The sequence below is a fragment of the Rhinolophus sinicus genome, linkage group LG05 (assembly GCF_036562045.2).
Source record: "Rhinolophus sinicus isolate RSC01 linkage group LG05, ASM3656204v1, whole genome shotgun sequence".
Classification (NCBI taxonomy): domain Eukaryota; kingdom Metazoa; phylum Chordata; class Mammalia; order Chiroptera; family Rhinolophidae; genus Rhinolophus; species Rhinolophus sinicus.
In genome coordinates, this window is record NC_133755.1 from 156459409 (window position 1) to 156478150 (window position 18742).

The window sequence follows — 18742 nt, forward strand, 5'->3', positions numbered from 1 at the left end:
ATTTAATAAAACAGTCAAATTTTATCAAAATATTGCAAATCGCACATCAACTCCTTTTGAAAGAGGTTTAAGCCAGAACCAAGAAAATTGAGAGTAAATACAACTGTCTGCTTTTTATTCTCCTTCTATGCTATTCACATACTCTACAATTCAGGCTCCCAGTGTTCTCATGCTCTCACCACTCCCTCAAGATATAACAATAATCTGAAAATAGACTTAGATAAACTCTACGTGGCTGTCAATGAATGTGAAGACCAACTGTGTTTCCTCTTCTGCTATTTACAAGAAAAAAAAAAGTAGAAGATCCCTATTTGATTTAAGCCAAAGGAGTGAAATTTTAAATCTCTGATTTTGGATATTCAGGAATCAGCAAGCCATGGAATAAGCCTTCTTATTGGAGGTACCTTCCACAGAACCCTAGGAATTAACCACTTTGGTAGCTCTGGGATACCCAGAAGACTAGATCTATTGTGCCTACTTAGGTGTCTTTTATACCAACTAGAAAATCTCCTTATCTGGCCTGTCCATACTATCCTACCTTTGGGTGGAAAAAGCATCCAAGGATCCCTACCAGAAAATAATCTTAGAGAATGGAGAGCATTGCCTAAGTATGTGCAGGAAATAAGTTTAGGGTGGAAGAGTCAGGGCAGAAGATCATTCCTGTGACAATCATACTCAATGCCTTGCGAAACCAAGGATAAAACATGCCATATATAATGGGATTAAAAGTGGAATTGAAGTAACCTAGCCAGAGGAAGATATTGTACAAACCTTCAGGAGTTGTAAAATTAATGAAAGGGTCTGTGATCGTCAAGACAAAAAAGGGCAGCCAGCACAATACAAACACTCCCATGACTATGCTTAAAGTCTTGGTGGCCTTGTTTTCTTTTCTGGATGACACCTTCATTTTGTTCTCTGACCCAACCTGTTTTATCATAGGACCCGTGCCGATTTGCTTAGCGTGCTTCCTGGCTACAGTGAAAATGTGTATGTAAATCCCCACCATTACTGTCCCAGGGAGAAAGAAAGCTATAAATGAGGCCAGAACCCCCCAAAGTTTGTTAAATATCAACACACACAAACCTGTGCAGTCAATGGCTGCAACAAAATCTTCTGCACCAATTATGTTTAATTCTGAGAACACCAGACCAAAGGCAAAAAAGATTGGAATAGACCAACTGATGAGCAGAAAGACCTCTATGACAGGGATGGTAATTGTTGTGACATAATGCAAAGGGTCACAAACAGCATAGTAACGGTCTACTGAAATGAAGCAGAGGTGAAAAATGGAGGTGGTACAGAGCATGATGTCACAGCAACTGTGGACTTTGCAAAAGAGGTCTCCAAAGTACCAGCAGGAGTCGATGGACCTGATCATGCTGAAGGGCATGACCACACAGCTCAGTAGAAAGTCAGTGGTGGCCATGGAGAGGATCAGGAAGTTGGTTGGAGACTGGAGCTGCTTGAAGTGGGTGATGGAAATGATCACAAGCAGATTGCCCAGCATGGTCATCACTATAGCACCAGTCATGACAATGTACATGACAGAGACACTCCACACAGACCTCACATTTCTAGGACATGAATTGTTAACCAAAGCAAAGCAAAGTTGTACTTCTGTGGGGTCCCAAAGATCGGGTAAATCCATTGTCTTTGTCCTGTGGGTACTATGAGTCTTTTGCAAAAGTAGTGTGCTCTTCTCCTTTCTGTGAAAAAAAAAAAAAAAAAAAGAGGAAAAACATTAACAATTGTTGGCAGGGCAGCTTTTCAAAGAATTCCAGCTAGCTGCATTTTTCAATTCCAAGTCGTAATCCCTACTGACCAGGAGCACCTCTCCCCAAACTTTAATAAGCATATGACTCACCCAGAAATCTTTTTAAAAACACAGATTCTGAAGGGGAGGGCGGTGTGTTGTGGTTCTGAGGGTTTGCATTTCTCACCAGCTCTTTGGAGAATGCCAATGCTCTTAGTCTAAGGACCATCCTTCCACTAAGAAGGGATTAAAGATGAATGAATATTGTCACCCAACATCTAAGTAACTCAGTTAAAACCACCTAAACAACCAGGTAAATGCATGATCTGATTGCACTAATATGTAACTCTTACTCAGGATTCCATATCCACAAGGCAGTCAAGGATTTTCCCTTTCCACTATATTAATCAATTTGCTGGATAAAAGTCCCTCAAGAATTACCAGGATCTGTGGACTATTACCTAACGTTTAGCTTAAACAAGAATTATAATTTTAAGTCTTTCTCTTTCTTTCTCTCTCTCTCTCTCTCTCTCTCTCCCTCCCTCCCTCCCTCCCTCCTGCCTTCCTTCCTGTCTATCTGTCTAAAATTCTCTTGTGGGCATTTGCAAATGCTTTGGATCCTGCCACTTAATACATACTATTCAATTAAAGAAAACATTTTCTTTTCAGTGTAAACAATACCATTTTCAGAATTTAGAGCAAAAATGCAAAAAAATATTTCAAATGATAGATTCTATAAATTTTGTGGGTTATTTCCTTTCATTTAGCAGCTACATTCATGAATTTAAATTCAGGTTGAGGTCCTCTTGTTCACAGATTTCAAGTCTGACACTGGGAACAAATTTGACATAAAGATGTGCTCACTGTTTAAGTTGTTGCTTTATATAATTCATGCAATTGCTCTTAAAATGTGAAATTAATGAGTGTGACTCACCCAGAGTATGACATGGGTTTGATTTGTTTTTCCAGTGCTGGGGACTGGGTGTCACTCTGATGGCCAATGACAAGCATTTGTGAGATCTGAGGTCAGGTTGGAGAAGTGGACTTTGTCCTGAGAATAAATTAAAACTCACCGGTCTATTGGGAAAATGAATCTACAAGCACGTACTACCATATTTACTTGGAAACGATGTTAATGAGAATATAAGTACCTTTGAAAATAATACAGTATTTGCTACTATCGCTCAACAATTTTTTTTCCAGTGTGTATTATTTGAAATCTTAACATTATAGCACATTTTATTTGCTCTGGATATAGGAATTTAATTCTCATATTAACATTTTTTAGATATATTTTCATTGTACTAATCAAATATTATGTAATTGAGTTGAACTTGAGAAATCAAAACATAGAAAAGTAAAATGTAAGAAGGACAAAGACTTACTTAAATTTTTTTTTTATAAATGTAGACCATCAATTTTGGAATACACAGCACAAATTATTTAACTACTTATCACTTGGTTTCTAAGCTCTAAGATATACTGAATATAACATAATCTTAAACACCTAATACTTCCTTTAATAAATTAACTTTATTCTGCCTTTTATCTTCTTTGCTTTTGTGAATTAATTTTTTTTCTTTAATTCTTTTTAAAAAATTGTTTAAAAACTATCTTTAAAGATAGCTTATAATTGCCACAAAATTACTTAGGCATTTGTCACTGTATATGCATAAACATAACATTCCTCATACAAAATAGTACACTCTTCAATACTTCATGGTATAATTTTTGGAGTTTTAAATTTAATTTTTGAAAACCTAATTCCTGAAAGCATTAATATAATTTAACCTCCTAGGTTTGTAAGGGAATTTCATTTATTTTATTTTATTTTGGGAAAAATATGATATGAAAGAGCTACTAGAAATTAATAGTATTAGCTCATGTTTCTGATCCATGTTTTTATATATATTAGGGAAATATTTAAACCTCAAAATGTTATATTAAAACAAAAAGATAGAGTAAGACACACATTTATTTAAAAAGTTATTACATGGGTGAATTAATAAGATGATGTTGAAGGCAATGGTACTTTTAAGCCCCTATCTTAAGCATTTGGCCAAAAATTATAAAAACAAATTAAAAAATGCACCTATGACTGCTGGTTTACTGCTCTACTAAAAAAGGAAATTGTCATGAAATTAAATACAGTTGGGTTTTTTCTGGTTATTTAAAAACTGAACCGAATAGACATTCTTATTCTTTGAAGGTTCACTTCCACAAAAGATATAGTAGTTTTTTAATAAAATAAAATAAAGTTAGTTAAGCCCTCTATGACATCTCACTTTTATCATGGGACATTGTTGTTACATCTTTTTTTTCTTTTTACCAATAACATTGTAACAAAGAACCAAATTAACCACAACATTGTAAACAATCACCCAATGAAAACACAGATAATTGTTAATTACTTTTGCCAGGAGGTAAATAGAAACATTTACTAACAATTCTGGAGAAGAGCAAGAGTTGCATTGTTTTTTATTTCAAATTTAGTTCTTTAAGGGGCAAGATTACAGAATACAGAAACAGACAGAAGGACTCTGAAATAATTTTGAAAATGTAAAAATTCCTCAGAATTTCTAGGAAAAAAATGAAAAAGGAATTAGGTAATAACTTTTTCTCAAATATTAAATACTTAAAATTCTATTAATGTGTATGTATTTCCCTCAAACAAGAAGGAAAATATTCAACAAGCTTAATAATGTGTTATAAATAAAATGGAAACATTAGGAGATGAAATATCATATCTGCTTTATCAGGCATGATTTTCTTCTCTTACTGGTGACGTAGCTCAGACACTCTACTCTGAAACTATTTCTATGAAAATAGTGCTTTTTTTCTTACTTTGATATATCTCACTCACACAACAGTTTCTGAGGTAAGGGAGATTATTATGAATTAGATTTAAGAAAGATCTGCTATAGGTGTTCCCCTAATTGCCTCTTTGGAATTTCAGTGATTTTTAAAAATAATCCAGATTTATTTTTATAGATCAGTATTTTAAGTTTGGTTCCTTTCAATAGGGAGAGAGAGAGAGAGAGAGAGAGAGAGAGAGAGAGAGAGAGAGAGAGAGAGAGAGAGAGACAGAGAGAGAGAGAGAGAGAGAGAGAAATCTATTTGATCCTTTCCCCCTCTTAATATAGTCTCCTTTTGTTTACCAGAATTTCTTGGACTAAATAGGTATCTTGGAGCTAAAACCATTGAAAGGTGACTTACTGTTGTGCTCAAGTTCCTTACCATGTAAATGAGCATTATGCACCACTGCTTTCTTCCTTGCTGATTTCCCCCCACAAAACACACTTAGGCTCAAGCTCTTATAAGTAGGCTCCTGGCAGTCTGTGTTGCCATCAGTATTTATACACAAAATATGCCTCCTGAGTCTGCATTACTTGTGTCCTGCTTTTGACAGTGTGCCCTGTAACAACTTTCAGTGTACTGCCAGCAAAGAGATCACAGCAAGTCACCAGAGAATTAGCTCTGGGAGGATGAATCCATTATGTGCTAATCATCCCTATGACTTCAAAGGGATAACATGGGTTAGCTTCACACAAGGCCAAAGTGGAGCAAAATGAAATATGAAAGGAAGGACAGAGGGGAGGGAGGGAGGGAGGAAAGGAAGAAAGGAGAAGGGATGAAAGAACGGAGGGAGGAAGGGAAGGAAGGAAGGAGAAAATTTAGTTCAAATCCAACAAACGCTCACTCCACTTATTACCAAATGCTAGATATTTGCAGTGAGCTCTACAATCCCTAGTGAAAATTTGACTTGTCTATATTTTTCCCTTTGGATGCCATGTGCAGTGATATTCATTCACACCGTAGTTCATTGTCTATAATTTTCCAAATAAAGGTCTTAACCCAAATAAAAAGCAATAAGAACCATGTTTCAAGCTAACTGAGTGAAAAATGAAAATTTTCATCACCATGTGCTGGGGGAAAATAGCATGATGGCTCCAGAGGCAGAGCCTGAGAGAGAAGAGTCATGGAGGAAGATGGTATCACAGGCAAGGAACACAGGATTCCAAAGTCATTTTCTCTTTCTTTAAAAGTTTGTTAACCTCAGTTCATTTTAAAATTTTGTTTCACAAGAGATAACTTCCAATTCCTGGTAATGTTTCAAAGCCTCAAAATATCACTCGAAATAGGTGTTCCATTCAGTTTTGCAAATGTCAAAGCTATTATTGTCCAATTCAGTTTTGAGAAAAGTTTGGGAATTTGAAATGTTTCCTACAGTGGCCATTGATGTTCTAAACTACTTTTGATCAGATCAGTCCATTTAGTTAAGAATGCGCATAAGGAGGGACCATGGCTTTTACACATAAATTTGAGGTTTATCCTTCACCCTGTTCCTTGGGTATAAATTCCCACTTGACCTTGTTGGAGTCGGTTGAGTCTAATCTCTCTCCAACTACAAGAACCCCACTGTAGTAACCTCCCTTGAATACAGTCTGCCTTATCATCTTTAACAAGTTTCATAAAAAAATTTTTTCTAACACACACACACACACACACACACACACCCCATGATATTTTTAGAGTAGAGAGTAAATAGATCAGAAGTAGAGAAACACATGAGACTTTTAAAAGTAGGAACTGAGAGGAAGCTGAAAGTAGTAGAAGGATTACTAGACATGAAAAGCCTGTCGCTGCTGACATGGGGCCAGCCAATTTTAGCACCCTCCTCTCTGAAGGAAGAGGCATGGTTGGGTGGTGTCCCTGGTTCTGTGAGACCCTCAGGAAGAAGGAGCCTGGCAGTGCTTCTCACACCCTAATATTGTCCTGACACAGCCTACAATGCACACCTCGACCCCAGCACTTGGATTGGATTAGTAAATATCCTTTTGGTAAAATGAAAATACTTAAATTACGCATTTATCATGCACATTTGCTTCTCGACTAACAAGCACAGGGAATGCAACTGCAATGGGCGTAACGAGCAATAGTCCTTACTGAATCATATTGTCCTTCAAGACACAAGTGCACCCAGGTGATTTTCCAGAGTTGGATCCAGGACATAAGGTGTCAGGGTATATGGAGAGAAGGGCTTAGAAGAGAGACAGGAAGAGCCAAAATTAAATTTTCCCATTCAAAGTTTGACCTAAAGCTGAACTTAGATATAGGAACAGTTTGACTCCCTTCTGTTCCTTCTTTCCTCTCTCCTACAACTTAATCCCAGGTGTGAGGGAATATGATTTTTACGTATATGCATGTATATCCCAATCTATCAAATGAAAGATAGTTTCTGTTTGTCTCGCAAAGTTTCACAGAAATTTTACTGGAAGAATTTTCACCAGACGTTAATGATATATGTCATTCAATCATAGGCATTGTGGTGTGGATGAAATTTATTTGGTGGGACCTAGGCAACTTGCAGAGAGTGATAACAACAAGTACAAAAAGGGATTTTGTGATTACTGGTGAATGGTGTAGACACACCATGCAGATAAAGCAGCTAGAGACAGTGGAAACAGAAAGTCATTTCAAATATAAACCACCAAGTAAAAAGTCACCAGGATAAAAGCTTAAATTGTATATGATGGTATGTAATCAACTGCTTCTCCTATGGGCAACTCTTTCTAGTGAGCTTCAAGGTGTTAGGAAATAATTGAATAATTTATATGATTGTTAATAATTTTCCAAGCCAAATAGTAAAGTGGACTGTTAGTTGGTAGTAAAGACCAATCTTTTGTCACACTTCTTTGCATTCACAGATCATAATGATCTTCCCTTTTCTGAATTCCTAGAGTGGAATCAGAGAGGAATCAAAACCATTAGCACTTTATTTTCTTTCTTCCTATATTGGTCTTGATTGTCTCATGTGTATAACTTGAGGTCAATTCTGAACTGTTTTATATTTCTTTTGTATATTTTTCATACCAGGCAGAGGTAAGTGTTGATTGGCTACAGAGTGTACAAGTAGTAAGTGACTCATTGATTGGCTGATCAAAGTTACTAAATGTAGCTTTTATGGAGGTTACAGAACACTTACCTAGATTACTGAAATTTAATAGAACAATATTTGCAGTGACCTTGGGATGTAAGGTATGTGTTTTAGGCTAAAATAATGTCTCATTTTCAATATTCTATTCACTTTCGTAATGGCTTTTTTATTAATGTGCTTCAGGAAACAGATTTACAGTTTTTGAATGGTAGCTAAATATTTTTCCTGACACTATGTATTTGAGAGCTTTCCGAAACCATGGATAAAAAAACCCATGAATGAGGGGGTTGCAAGTGGAGTTGAAGTACCCAAGCCACACCAGAAAATCAAGTACTATTATAGGAGTGGAATAACCTAAATATGGGTCGATCAAAACAGCAAGAAAGCAAGGCAGCCAGCAAGCTAGAAACACTCCCATTACTATACCCAAGGTTTTAGCTGCTTTCCTGTCCTTTTTCTTAGATAGGTTTTTTTTCACTTCCCCCTTTGTGTTTTCAGGCATGTTGCTGAGAACTCGAGCATGCTGTTTGGAAACGATAAAAATTTTGCCGTAAATACCAACCATGATGGATCCAGGAGTAAAGAAACATGTAGTGAACAGTATTGTCCCCCAAAATTTGTTGAAAGTCAGCGCACAGAAATTGAAGCAAGCAACAAGCATCTCATAGCTCTGCATACCAGAAACATTGGCCTCAGATAGAACTAAACCAAAAGAGAAAACAGCAGGGGCCGACCAACAAAATGCCAGCAGTCGCTTTATCGTCGAGGTGGTTATTGTGGTTGTGTAGTGTAAAGGGTAACACACAGCATAAAATCGATCAACAGCAATGGAACAGAGATGGAAAATGGAGGTCAGACTTAGCATCATGTCAAAGCTTGCGTGGAATTTACAAAAGCCGTCCCCAAAATACCAGCAGCTCTCCACTGATCGCACCATGCTGTATGGCATAACGACAAAGCCCAGTAGGAAGTCCGTGGTTGCCATGGAGAGAATCAGAAAATTTGTGGGAGAGTGAAGCTGCTTGAAATGTGAAATGGAAATTATTATAACCAAGTTTCCAAAGACAGTGATCACCATGGCTCCAGTCATAACTGAATACATTATCACTCGGACATGAAAAGGGCGGTTGGTGGGAGGACAGGATTTATTTCCAAATGTTGGACAACTGGATAAGTCTTCAGGAATATAAGTTATATCCATTGGGCTTTACCTCTTCAAATTCCTTTCTAGGAAGGTGAATCAGCGTTTCTTCTCGTCTTAAAATGATTCCAGTAAATTTCAGCTCCTAATGGCACGATAAAGTTCAAAGTCACTCGTTATTAACTTATCTCAATAACAATTTATTGAAATCTTTAAAATTACATCAGTTGTGCTTGCTTTCTGAGCTGTTTGTTGCATTAGAAAATGAAAAATCTCAACTGCTTATCTTTCTTCTTCTATTTCACCTATTTTCCTATATTTATTTAACATGGGTTTATCTATTGACTACTCAACACCTGGAAATGTATTGGAAGTTTTTCATGAGTTTATTTTACTTTATGAGTTATTTAATACAGTCAAAGTCATAAAAGCAGAGAATATAATAGTGGTCACCAGGGGCTGCAGAATAGGTGAAGTAAGCTGTGAAGGTAAAAGGAAAAAAAAAGGTGTACTTGGGAAGTGGTAGCAGTGGTGGCACGGGTCCCCTCAGTGTTTTATGGACATGTTAAGATGCAGTTATTGGCTCTTTTCAGCCCTTTATGCAATGTTTAGCAGTTTACCTACCACTTACAGGAGTTGGGGATTTTCTTCCAACAGAAACTCACATACTCTCAAAAATGAAAGAAAATACTGTGTTGGAGAGCAGACTTACAATTAAACTTGTGCAGTATTTAAGTTCATGAAGATGTGTGCAGTTAAAATATATTAAAACCTAGGAAACTCTGCCGCTCTTCAATTTCCCATATGATCTCCATGAGCATAGCTATGACTTTGAAAAACTTCACATGGGTGTTGCATACAAGTAACCACTCAATTTTTTTTTCAGGATTGGGCGGACTCAAATCTTCCATCATGCACACTTATATTTACGTGACAGAAACTTCATACACTTTCAGAATTGGAAAAGACCTCAAATGGAATGTTCACAAAGATTTACTATGTGACGGCAGTTTCCAGGCTCCTGGCTATCTTACATTCCACAGTATGGCTTTGAAACCAGACAGACCTGTCCGACCATTGGTTCTACCACTTATTAACCACATTATTTTGGACAAGTGTCCTTGAGTCTCAGTTTCTCCTTTATAAAATAAGGATAATGTACCCTACTTTACATGTTTGATTTAAAGATCAGATATAATGTATGAACAGCATGGCATTTACCCAGTAAGCACTCAGTGAAACACATATTAACCAAGTTAAAAAAAAACTAACAATAATCTTTTGGAAAACTATATTCTGACTTCCAAATAACTGATTTCAAAATCAAACTTCAAACTTGCTTATGAGTTTGGAAATTGTGAAGATATATAATACCATTAGTATTACTCCTACCTTCCTGCCTGCTTTTCCTCATAAGAAGTACGGCATTGCCTTCAATTTTGCCCTTTTTGAATCTTCCATGTAATCCATGGTGTTGAACCACCTAGCTGCTATGAAATTACCATTTTGTATGCCAAAACTGTTTAACAGTAGTAATTTCTCATTGGAATCTTTTCCCTTTTTCCCTCATATTTCAGTTTCAAGCATTGGCTGATAAAAAAGGTTGTCATATCTCCAGTCACATACATTTACAAAGAGGAGCATTTTACCTGTAAGATTATATCATGGAGCTAAAGCTGACAGAGGAAAACCTTCAGTAGCCTGAACACATTCATTTCAGTAGGAGGGAGAGGTGCCCAACAGCAAACTCTAGGCTAAGAATCAAATTTTCATAGCCTTAAAATATAAACGACATATAAGATATAGTAGAAAATGGAAATTTACTATCCATGGTTCTGACAGAAGGGGGTAAATATTTTCATATGCTGTCTGTCAGGGACCAACTAACACAAGTGCCACCATTACTATAAAACACATTCCCCTCTTCTAGAACTGAACTACTCAGGTAAAGAACTTAAAATTGTTATTACCACCTATGTATGTATGTACAGATATATAAATTAATCCAAATTATGATTTTTCTCATGTTTATTTGTTGTAAAAAAACATCAGGTAAGAAATTGGCAAAGGAAGATAGGAACAATTAATGTTATTGTTCTTTAATATACTGACTGAAATGAAATGTAATAAGCAAATGATAAAGTTTTCTAAATTTGAGCACAAATGTGGATAATGTCCATAAATAATGTGCTTTCTTTTTCTTCTTAAATTCTGATAGTCCCATGCTTTCTGGAATTTAAGACTAAAGTCTAAAATATTTCATCTGATTAGATAACTGCTTAAGAGAACCACATAAAATTTCAAACTTGACCACTTCTCTGACCACTTCTTAATGCCTGCTCATGGTGTGCCAAGTAAGAGGAAGAATTTCTTACCAAAACCAAGGCCAATTTAAAGACCTGGTACTAACATTAACCATGATTATTCCATCATTTCTCTTACCACAGGTCAGAAGATAATATCAGATTTTATACTCTATTAAAAATTGATTTTAAACTATGAGGTCTCAAATATAAATTTTAAAGTTCCCAAATCATTCTTAGCCTAAAAGCAAAGTCCATCCAAAGGGAAGCTTTGTGTTAATTTTTGATTAAACTTGTGAAACAAAAACAACAGGCTGATGGTACAATTTCATGAGTAATTTCAGAATTTAGACTAGCATTTTATTATAAATGTATAAATGGGGCATGCAGTATAAAAGAGAGAAGCAAAGTTTTGAAATTTATAAAAATTAATCATATTAGATTTTTTCTGGTTAATTTTCTAATATCTAATATGGACACTAACGAATATTTAAAGATTATAATAACAAACACTACTTGGAAGCCATTTTGGGAATGACAATAAGTTGACAGTATTCAAATGTAGCACTGGAAATTTAGGTAAACAGAAGAAGAAGGTTTTTTTTCTATAAATCTACTTTGTAACTATCTATAGTAGTTTACACATTGTCACATCAAAACGTAAAAATAGTATGTGACCTGTAAATGACTGATTTACTTCAAATAGCTCACAATTCATAAGTAATCCTTATAAAGCCACATGGCCATTGACAGTGAGCAGAGATAAAATCTTGAAAACGTCTTCTTAAAAGCAGCTGGGAGCAAGTGGCAGTAAATACACTCCCAGAACAGGCAGAACAACCTCCATTTGAGAGAACAGGGGCAGAAAGAAGAGTGAAAATGAAAACCAAAGCAAAGTACCTTTTTGTAATTAGCGATAAACTATAGAATTATTTGAAAACTAGCAGAAGAGGAGAATCTTTACTAAAACTAAATATCAAAGAATATGTTAGAAGTAGAGGGCCCAAGAGGAACTGATCTAAATACATCTTTTATCAAGACCACCTTTACTTAGTTTTGGTGGATACCAGGAAAAGGGTCTGGAAAAACACACCTTGGCTAGAACATCAGAGTACAGTCTTGCATATTATAAATGTATCTTTCAGCATCTGTTTGTATGGAAACCCTGACTGTAACCTTTCCTCCCTTCAGTCTACAAAACTCCAGCCACCGTTGGCCACAGAGGTCTCTACATTGCCCTGCAAATGCCCACTCTATGACTGGGCCGACTCCCTTTCCTCCACAAGATTGTCAGGCCCTTCACCTCTGACCACTTCAATGCTCAGTTCAAATATCTTCTTTTTTCCAGAAACCTTTTTTGACTCTCCCATTTGGAGTTAATTTCATAGTATTATAGACTATTGGGGTGGCCAAAGATGTTAGAGACAGGTGGTTCTACTTCCTCATCTTACAGTTGACTTTGATTTCAAATACTTTTGTTTCCTTCTACTGGCACAGCACTCTTTTTAAAACTGCCTTATCTTAACCGTAAATTTCTCAAGAAATTTACAGTTACTGAGACAACATCCCATTAACCGTCTAACTCTTGAAACACTTAACAAAGAGAGCCAGGTATGATACATAGCAGGGAAGCAGTAACGGCTCATTGATTTAAATGAGAAGAAATTAATGCCAACACAACCTAATTAATAAGCATCTTTTCTCATGGTATAAAACACATTCAGTTTGGGAAAGATGGAAGTATTAGGAAAACAGTAAATGCTGCTCAGAAAGTAGCTAATAAACCCCCTTTCAAAACAAAGAGCATTCCAAATGAAACCCAGTTAACAATAAAAATTCTGGGTGTCTTAAAATTTCTAAATTATTTAAAAGGCACATTTCCATTGCATCCCCCCAACAGTTTCATGTACATGAAATAACAAAGGTTTATAATGGAACCAACAATATAATCCAGGTCTTTTGGCCCCTGTTCCAGTAAACCTCCCACCACCTCTCACCATCTCTAATAATGGGCAACAGTTCATTTCTGATCTATTTGGGCAACAAGAAAGTCGATGGATTTTTCTGCTTGTAGTTTCTCCCATCTAGTCCTTGCTAATCACCATATGGTTCCTCAACCAGACACATCATCTCCCGGTCTCCCGGGAACATTTTTGGAAATGAAAAAACTCAGACCCATCCCAAAATGTAATTCTTAGAAAGATACATACGTTATTTGTATGCCCACTGAATTGGAGAAGAACAGTTCTTGACAACAGAGAAACTTCATTTTTATTTGGGTACTCTTTGTATCTGAAATGAGTGAATAACTTGAGGAGTAAAGAGAAACAGAGTATCTTCAGTAAATGCTGCTTGCAAGAGGAAAAAAAAATCAAAAATGAAAATATATAGTATCTGGCAGTGAATTAAATAGTATGTAATAGGATTTTTAAATTAAGATTATAATATCAAAGAGACGAGTGTATTGAAACTTATAAGTACCTTCCATTCACTAAATCATGTTTTTCATAGTTCTTATACTTTGCAAAAACATTTTTTTATATTGACACTACATAGAAATGTATAAACTGCCAATCAAATTTTGATGGAAAATTTAAAACATTTCTTTCACTTAACTATTGTAATAATTCTTTCCCAGTCAAGAAAACAAACAAACAAACAAAACCTACCTTCTCTAGTGCATCCTGTTTGTAACAATTTCTTGTTCTCTTTAAAATTTAATTATCACTATTCAGTTATTTTGAAAAAGAGAACAAATCAACAATTAAAAGATAAATACATTTCCAGTTCTTTTTATTGACCCAGTATCTTCCCTCTCCTGAAAAGCTAGTTGTGAATCATAGCTTCTCTTCTGATGACTTTGCAGGCATGAGGTCAAGGAAATTCTGAAATGTGTTATGTTGATGATTAAGATATCTGATTCATATAAGTTTGCTTCTGCTCTCAAGAGAACTGGAGTGAAGTACTCAGATCCAGGAACTCCAATAAAGGAACTAACTGCAGAGCCCCAATGGAATTGTTCTTTTACCTCTCTTTCCTGGGGGATATTGAAATATTCTTTGTATTTTTAATGTTTCAGATAGTTTTTTGTTTCTTTTTCCCAAATGAAGGACAATATTTCATAGTGATTTCATAATTACTTGGGTTTTATTTTGGAAAGATAGGTACTGAATCTTCTATATATTAAAATTATGCAGACATGTGTAGGCTGAATTAAATGCTGGCTGATATCCAAATGAAGAATAATTGTCTGAATCATAAAACATTTCTGTTTATACTTTGATTCCTGAATATATTGAGAACATTTTGGGGTGGGAGGGAAGAATTTCCTTTTGCTTCAGTAATTTGACCAGTATGACTAAAACCCTTAGTCAAAAAAAAAAAAAAAAAAAAATAGAAGAAGAAGAAGGGAAAAAAGTGAGTGTCACAAATCTTAAAAAAACAAAACAAAACAAAGCAAAACAAAACAAAACAAAAAAAAAAAGAAGAAAGAAAAGAAAAAAGAAAACCTAGTTCAGTAAACAAAGAACACCGAGTGAGAAATCACAAGAGCTGGGTTCTAGTCCTGCTTCTACAATTGGTTGTATAATCTGGGAAAATTTACTAATTTCCCCAGGTCCTTTTTTCTTATCTGTAACTTCCTATAAAATTCTGGGTGTGGGGATATTACTTTATTAACCCTGGGAAATGAAGCAGGATGAATGATGGAAAGCAGAAGTAGATAGGAGGCTTAATCACGTTCACTAGCAAACTGGGCAGGACGACCACACTATAAAACTAAAACGTGCCATGAAAAGGAACAGAGAAAATTATGTTTCAATGAAAGGGGAGTAACTGAGCAGAACTTTACAGAGAAGTTATTTGAATGATGTTTTAAAGTACAGATAGGATTCTAATAGAAAGAGAGAAGTATTATAAGAAATGTTATGGCCCACATAAGGCTGCCAAATTTTTATCTCCTCTATAACCACCAGCATAAACAATAACCACCATCACAAACATCATCATTCTGTAAAAAGGACCGCCATAAACTGCTTTCCAACAAATGTCAACAGACAACCTTACACCATGCTATTTAGTCTTATTTTCTATTGTCATATGTTAATGAATTGAGAGGAAAATTTAATAAATATTAACTCAAAATAATTCTACTCTACAGTAAGGCTAAAATATATTTTACTTACTTCTTAGCAATTGGTCTTTTAAAATAAAAAGAGAAAGTCTGTGTGTGTGTGTGTGTGTGTTTAAATGCCAAAACATAATCATTTTGTTAAGAAGAATTACTGAAAAAAACGAAAAAAACAAACAAACCAAAAATCTCAATATTATCCAACACACCACATTAGATCTCATAAAAGCACCTGGCTTTAATTTCTCTGTTCTTGGAAAACCATTTTCTCCATTTAGTTTGTACCTGTAGTCTCTTTCATCATTTCAAAGAAGGTCCTCTCTTTCATCTCTACCCTATAGGCTGTAAGGTGGAGGAAACAAGCCAACAGAAGGCCAGCGAGGAGAGAAGGGCGATAGAAGGTCCACACAGTATGTGCAGGCCCATCTTTGGGCAGCCAAGCAAGACTAATGCTTAAGCTGACAGCTGAAAGGGCACTGCTAAATTGTGATCTATGCAATGGACTAAGGTCAAAGTAAATTTGCGGGCAATTATGTAAACTTTTCCACAAAGAGGAAAACATTATTAATTTAGTCATTGAAATATTGAAGTTGAAGAAAATAAACAAAAATATTTTATTGAAACAGTTTACTTACATATGCAAAAACACATGTATAAACATATATGTGTATATAACTAAAATTAAATATTCATAAGGCAATATTTACTCTCAGTGCAAGTGATAGATTTGAGATTATTTTCTTCTATTCTAGTTTGCTTTTCATTAAAAATATTATTTGAAGTAGTATACTGGAACCACACATGCCCACTTGCAAGAATAGGTTAACTTTTCAAAAATTTTGAGAGCTAGTTGACATTACATTCATAGCTTGAAATCAGGTAAATGAAGAATTTTAAAATATACATATATATAATATATATTATACATATACATAATATACATACACAAAGAAAATCATCAAATTCTACAAATCAAGCGTTGTTGCTTTTTTTCCAGAGCCAGGTTTTCCCAGCATACCGCTGGTTGATGCCCACCAAATCAATTCCACAAGTTGTTAATGGGTCTCAATTTACAGTTAAAAAGACTGAATAACAAACACAGTATAAATTTTCCAGGACCCAGAGGCATCCCCACCTAATAAATATTAGTTTTCTTTTTTGTTTCCTTGTCATATTATTCTATTATTCAAACACATATGTATAAATATTAAGCAAAAAGGAGTGATGGATTCAAATGCAACTTTTTAGGGTATATACTTTACGTTTATTAAAAATAAGGGTACCAATTAGCAATACAAAATATGGATCAACCTGAGGAAGAAAAGAAGGCACCAAATAGAATATTCCTGCTAATAAAATAGAAACTGCCAACTGCTATGATTAAGATGATACACGAATGAACACATTTCTTGGATATGTGGCCTCAGTTACAGTTTCCATTTCTTCTTTCATTTAAAAAGTGTTTAATCTCACAACAGTAAAATCTAGTAAAGGCTTAATTCTCAGATAACCAATGATTCCTGAGAGAATATGTTTCTGAAATTGTTATTTCCATATTTACTTACCTATAAGTTTTTGTTGTTGATGCTTCAAAATACATCTGGTCAGACACTGAGGAAGAAGAAATACATGGAAATATCACACAAAGTGTGTGTGGTGATAAGTGGATAGCTGTCCTCAAGTCCAGCTTGTGTTTCAATCCCTTTCAAATAGTATAAAATGTTTGTGTGTCCTCTTCATCCTAGTCCTAGTTTTTCCTCATCTTCTGTCCACCTTTCTAACATTATTTTTTCTCTACCTGGAAGTAGTGGGCATATGAAGTATTCTGAAAAGAAGATTCCTTTTTTTTCCCCTCAAGTCTTACAAATGAAGAGCTTTCCAGTCCCCAAAATCTCACACACACTTTAAGTGACTTCATTCTTCTAAGTTCCAGTTCTTTTTCTTCAACTCACTCCCACAGAGTAAGTCTATTCAGTTTCTTTTTGAATAAACAAATTAGTGTTATGGAAATGTGAGCTGAAAATTTTACCTAGCAAAATGTACTTAAGTGCTTTGCGAAACCAGGGATAGAAGAAACCATATATTAAGGGATTACATGTGGAATTAAAATAGCCAAACCATGTCAAAGCATCAAACAAAACTACAGGAGTAGAGAAGTTCATAAAGGGATCCAATAAAATTGTGAAGAAACAGGGAAACCAACATAATAAGAAAACACCCATCACTATTCCTAAAGTTTTGGCTGCTTTTTTGTCTTTCTTCATTTGATTATTTTGATTTTCTGGTAAGTTACTGATTGCACAAGCATGTTTTCTAGATACTGCAAAAATTTTGCCATAAATCCCCACCATCACAGACCCAGGAGTGAAGAAACCTGCCATAAACAAGGTGGTCCCCCATAACTTGTTGAACATCACTGGGCAAGAACTGGAACAAGCGACCAAGATATCATAACCCTCTATTCCATCAGCATAGGCCTCTGAGAAGACCACCCCGAATGCAAATGCTCCTGGGACTGACCAGCAGAGAAATAACAACCGTTTAATGACTGGAATCGTCATTTTGGTGGAATAACGTAAAGGGTAACAGATAGCATAAAATCTGTCGATGGCCACTGAACAAAGATGGAAGATGGAGGTTATGCTAAGCATCAGATCAAAACTATAATGAATCTTGCAAAATGTAAGCCCAAAATACCAGCAAGTTTCCACCGATCTGATCATACTATATGGCATAATGGTGAATCCCAGGAGGAAATCAGTAACTGCCATGGAGAGGATGAGGAAGTTGGTAGGTGTGTGAAGCTGCTTGAAGAAGGAAATGGAAATTATCATGGCAAGATTGCCAAACACCGTGATGAATATGGCTCCCACCATAAATGAATACATGGCAACTCGGACACCCAGCGGCCTTTTGTTCTCTGGGCAAGATCCATTTCCATATTCAGAGCAATTGAATGTTTCCTTCAGAAAAAAGCAAAACACATGGAATTTTGTCAAGCAATAGATAAAATAGTCTATGTTTTATGTAGTTTTCATAGAAAAACTCAAGAAAGACATATAAGACTCAAGGAAGATAATCTATGCTGAAATAGTACTTATGACCTTTCTCATTTATCTTAATGTTTATTTGCAATGTCATAGAATTCTACCCTAATGAGTTTAAATGGTCATTATTTCTTTATACTTTCCTTTATTCAAATTATACTGCCAACATTTAGTAAGCTCTTACTTTCTGTCAGGGCCTGCAATTGAAAAAGAAGGAGGAAGAGGAGAAAGAATAAATTTATTATTGAACTTATTACAATTAATTGATAATCCTTGTGTACATAGGAAGACTATATATCTGTTAGATAATACATTCAGCTCTTCTTCAAATGAGTGAACACATGCTCAGATCTGATTTGATTGGGGTCGATTGCCTTGTGGGACCAAGAGGTTATTATCTGAAAATAGTTTATCAATCTGTTCAATTATTG

General features: G+C 35.3%; 3 protein-coding genes across 3 annotated transcripts; all 3 read right to left on the bottom strand.

Annotated features, from left to right (window-relative positions):
• Window positions 1-604: 604 nt before the first annotated feature.
• Window positions 605-8982, bottom strand: LOC109447940 (trace amine-associated receptor 4). Its single transcript, XM_074334008.1, has 2 exons — window positions 8903-8982; window positions 605-1706 (listed from the first exon to the last, which is right to left on the bottom strand). Exon 2 carries the CDS (start codon window positions 1646-1648, stop codon window positions 605-607), a length of 1044 nt encoding a protein of 347 aa, XP_074190109.1. The 5' UTR covers window positions 1649-1706; window positions 8903-8982.
• Window positions 7861-8892, bottom strand: LOC109447957 (trace amine-associated receptor 3). Its single transcript, XM_019732738.2, has one exon. The coding sequence runs from the start codon at window positions 8890-8892 to the stop codon at window positions 7861-7863; it is 1032 nt and encodes a 343-aa protein (XP_019588297.2).
• A 7554-nt stretch (window positions 8983-16536) lies between the features above and the next one.
• On the bottom strand, window positions 16537-18179 carry LOC109447960 (trace amine-associated receptor 2). The gene has a single exon (XM_019732741.2). It carries the CDS (start codon window positions 18150-18152, stop codon window positions 17232-17234), a length of 921 nt encoding a protein of 306 aa, XP_019588300.1. The 5' UTR covers window positions 18153-18179; the 3' UTR covers window positions 16537-17231.
• Between the last annotated feature and the right edge of the window lie 563 nt (window positions 18180-18742).

Excerpts from the sequence above, each read along its gene's own strand:
- LOC109447957 (XM_019732738.2), bottom strand. The coding sequence starts at position 8,892 with ATGGATATAACTTATATTCCTGAAGACTTATCCAGTTGTCCAACATTT.
- LOC109447940 (XM_074334008.1), bottom strand. The coding sequence starts at position 1,648 with ATGGATTTACCCGATCTTTGGGACCCCACAGAAGTACAACTTTGCTTT.
- LOC109447960 (XM_019732741.2), bottom strand. The coding sequence starts at position 18,152 with ATGTATTCATTTATGGTGGGAGCCATATTCATCACGGTGTTTGGCAAT.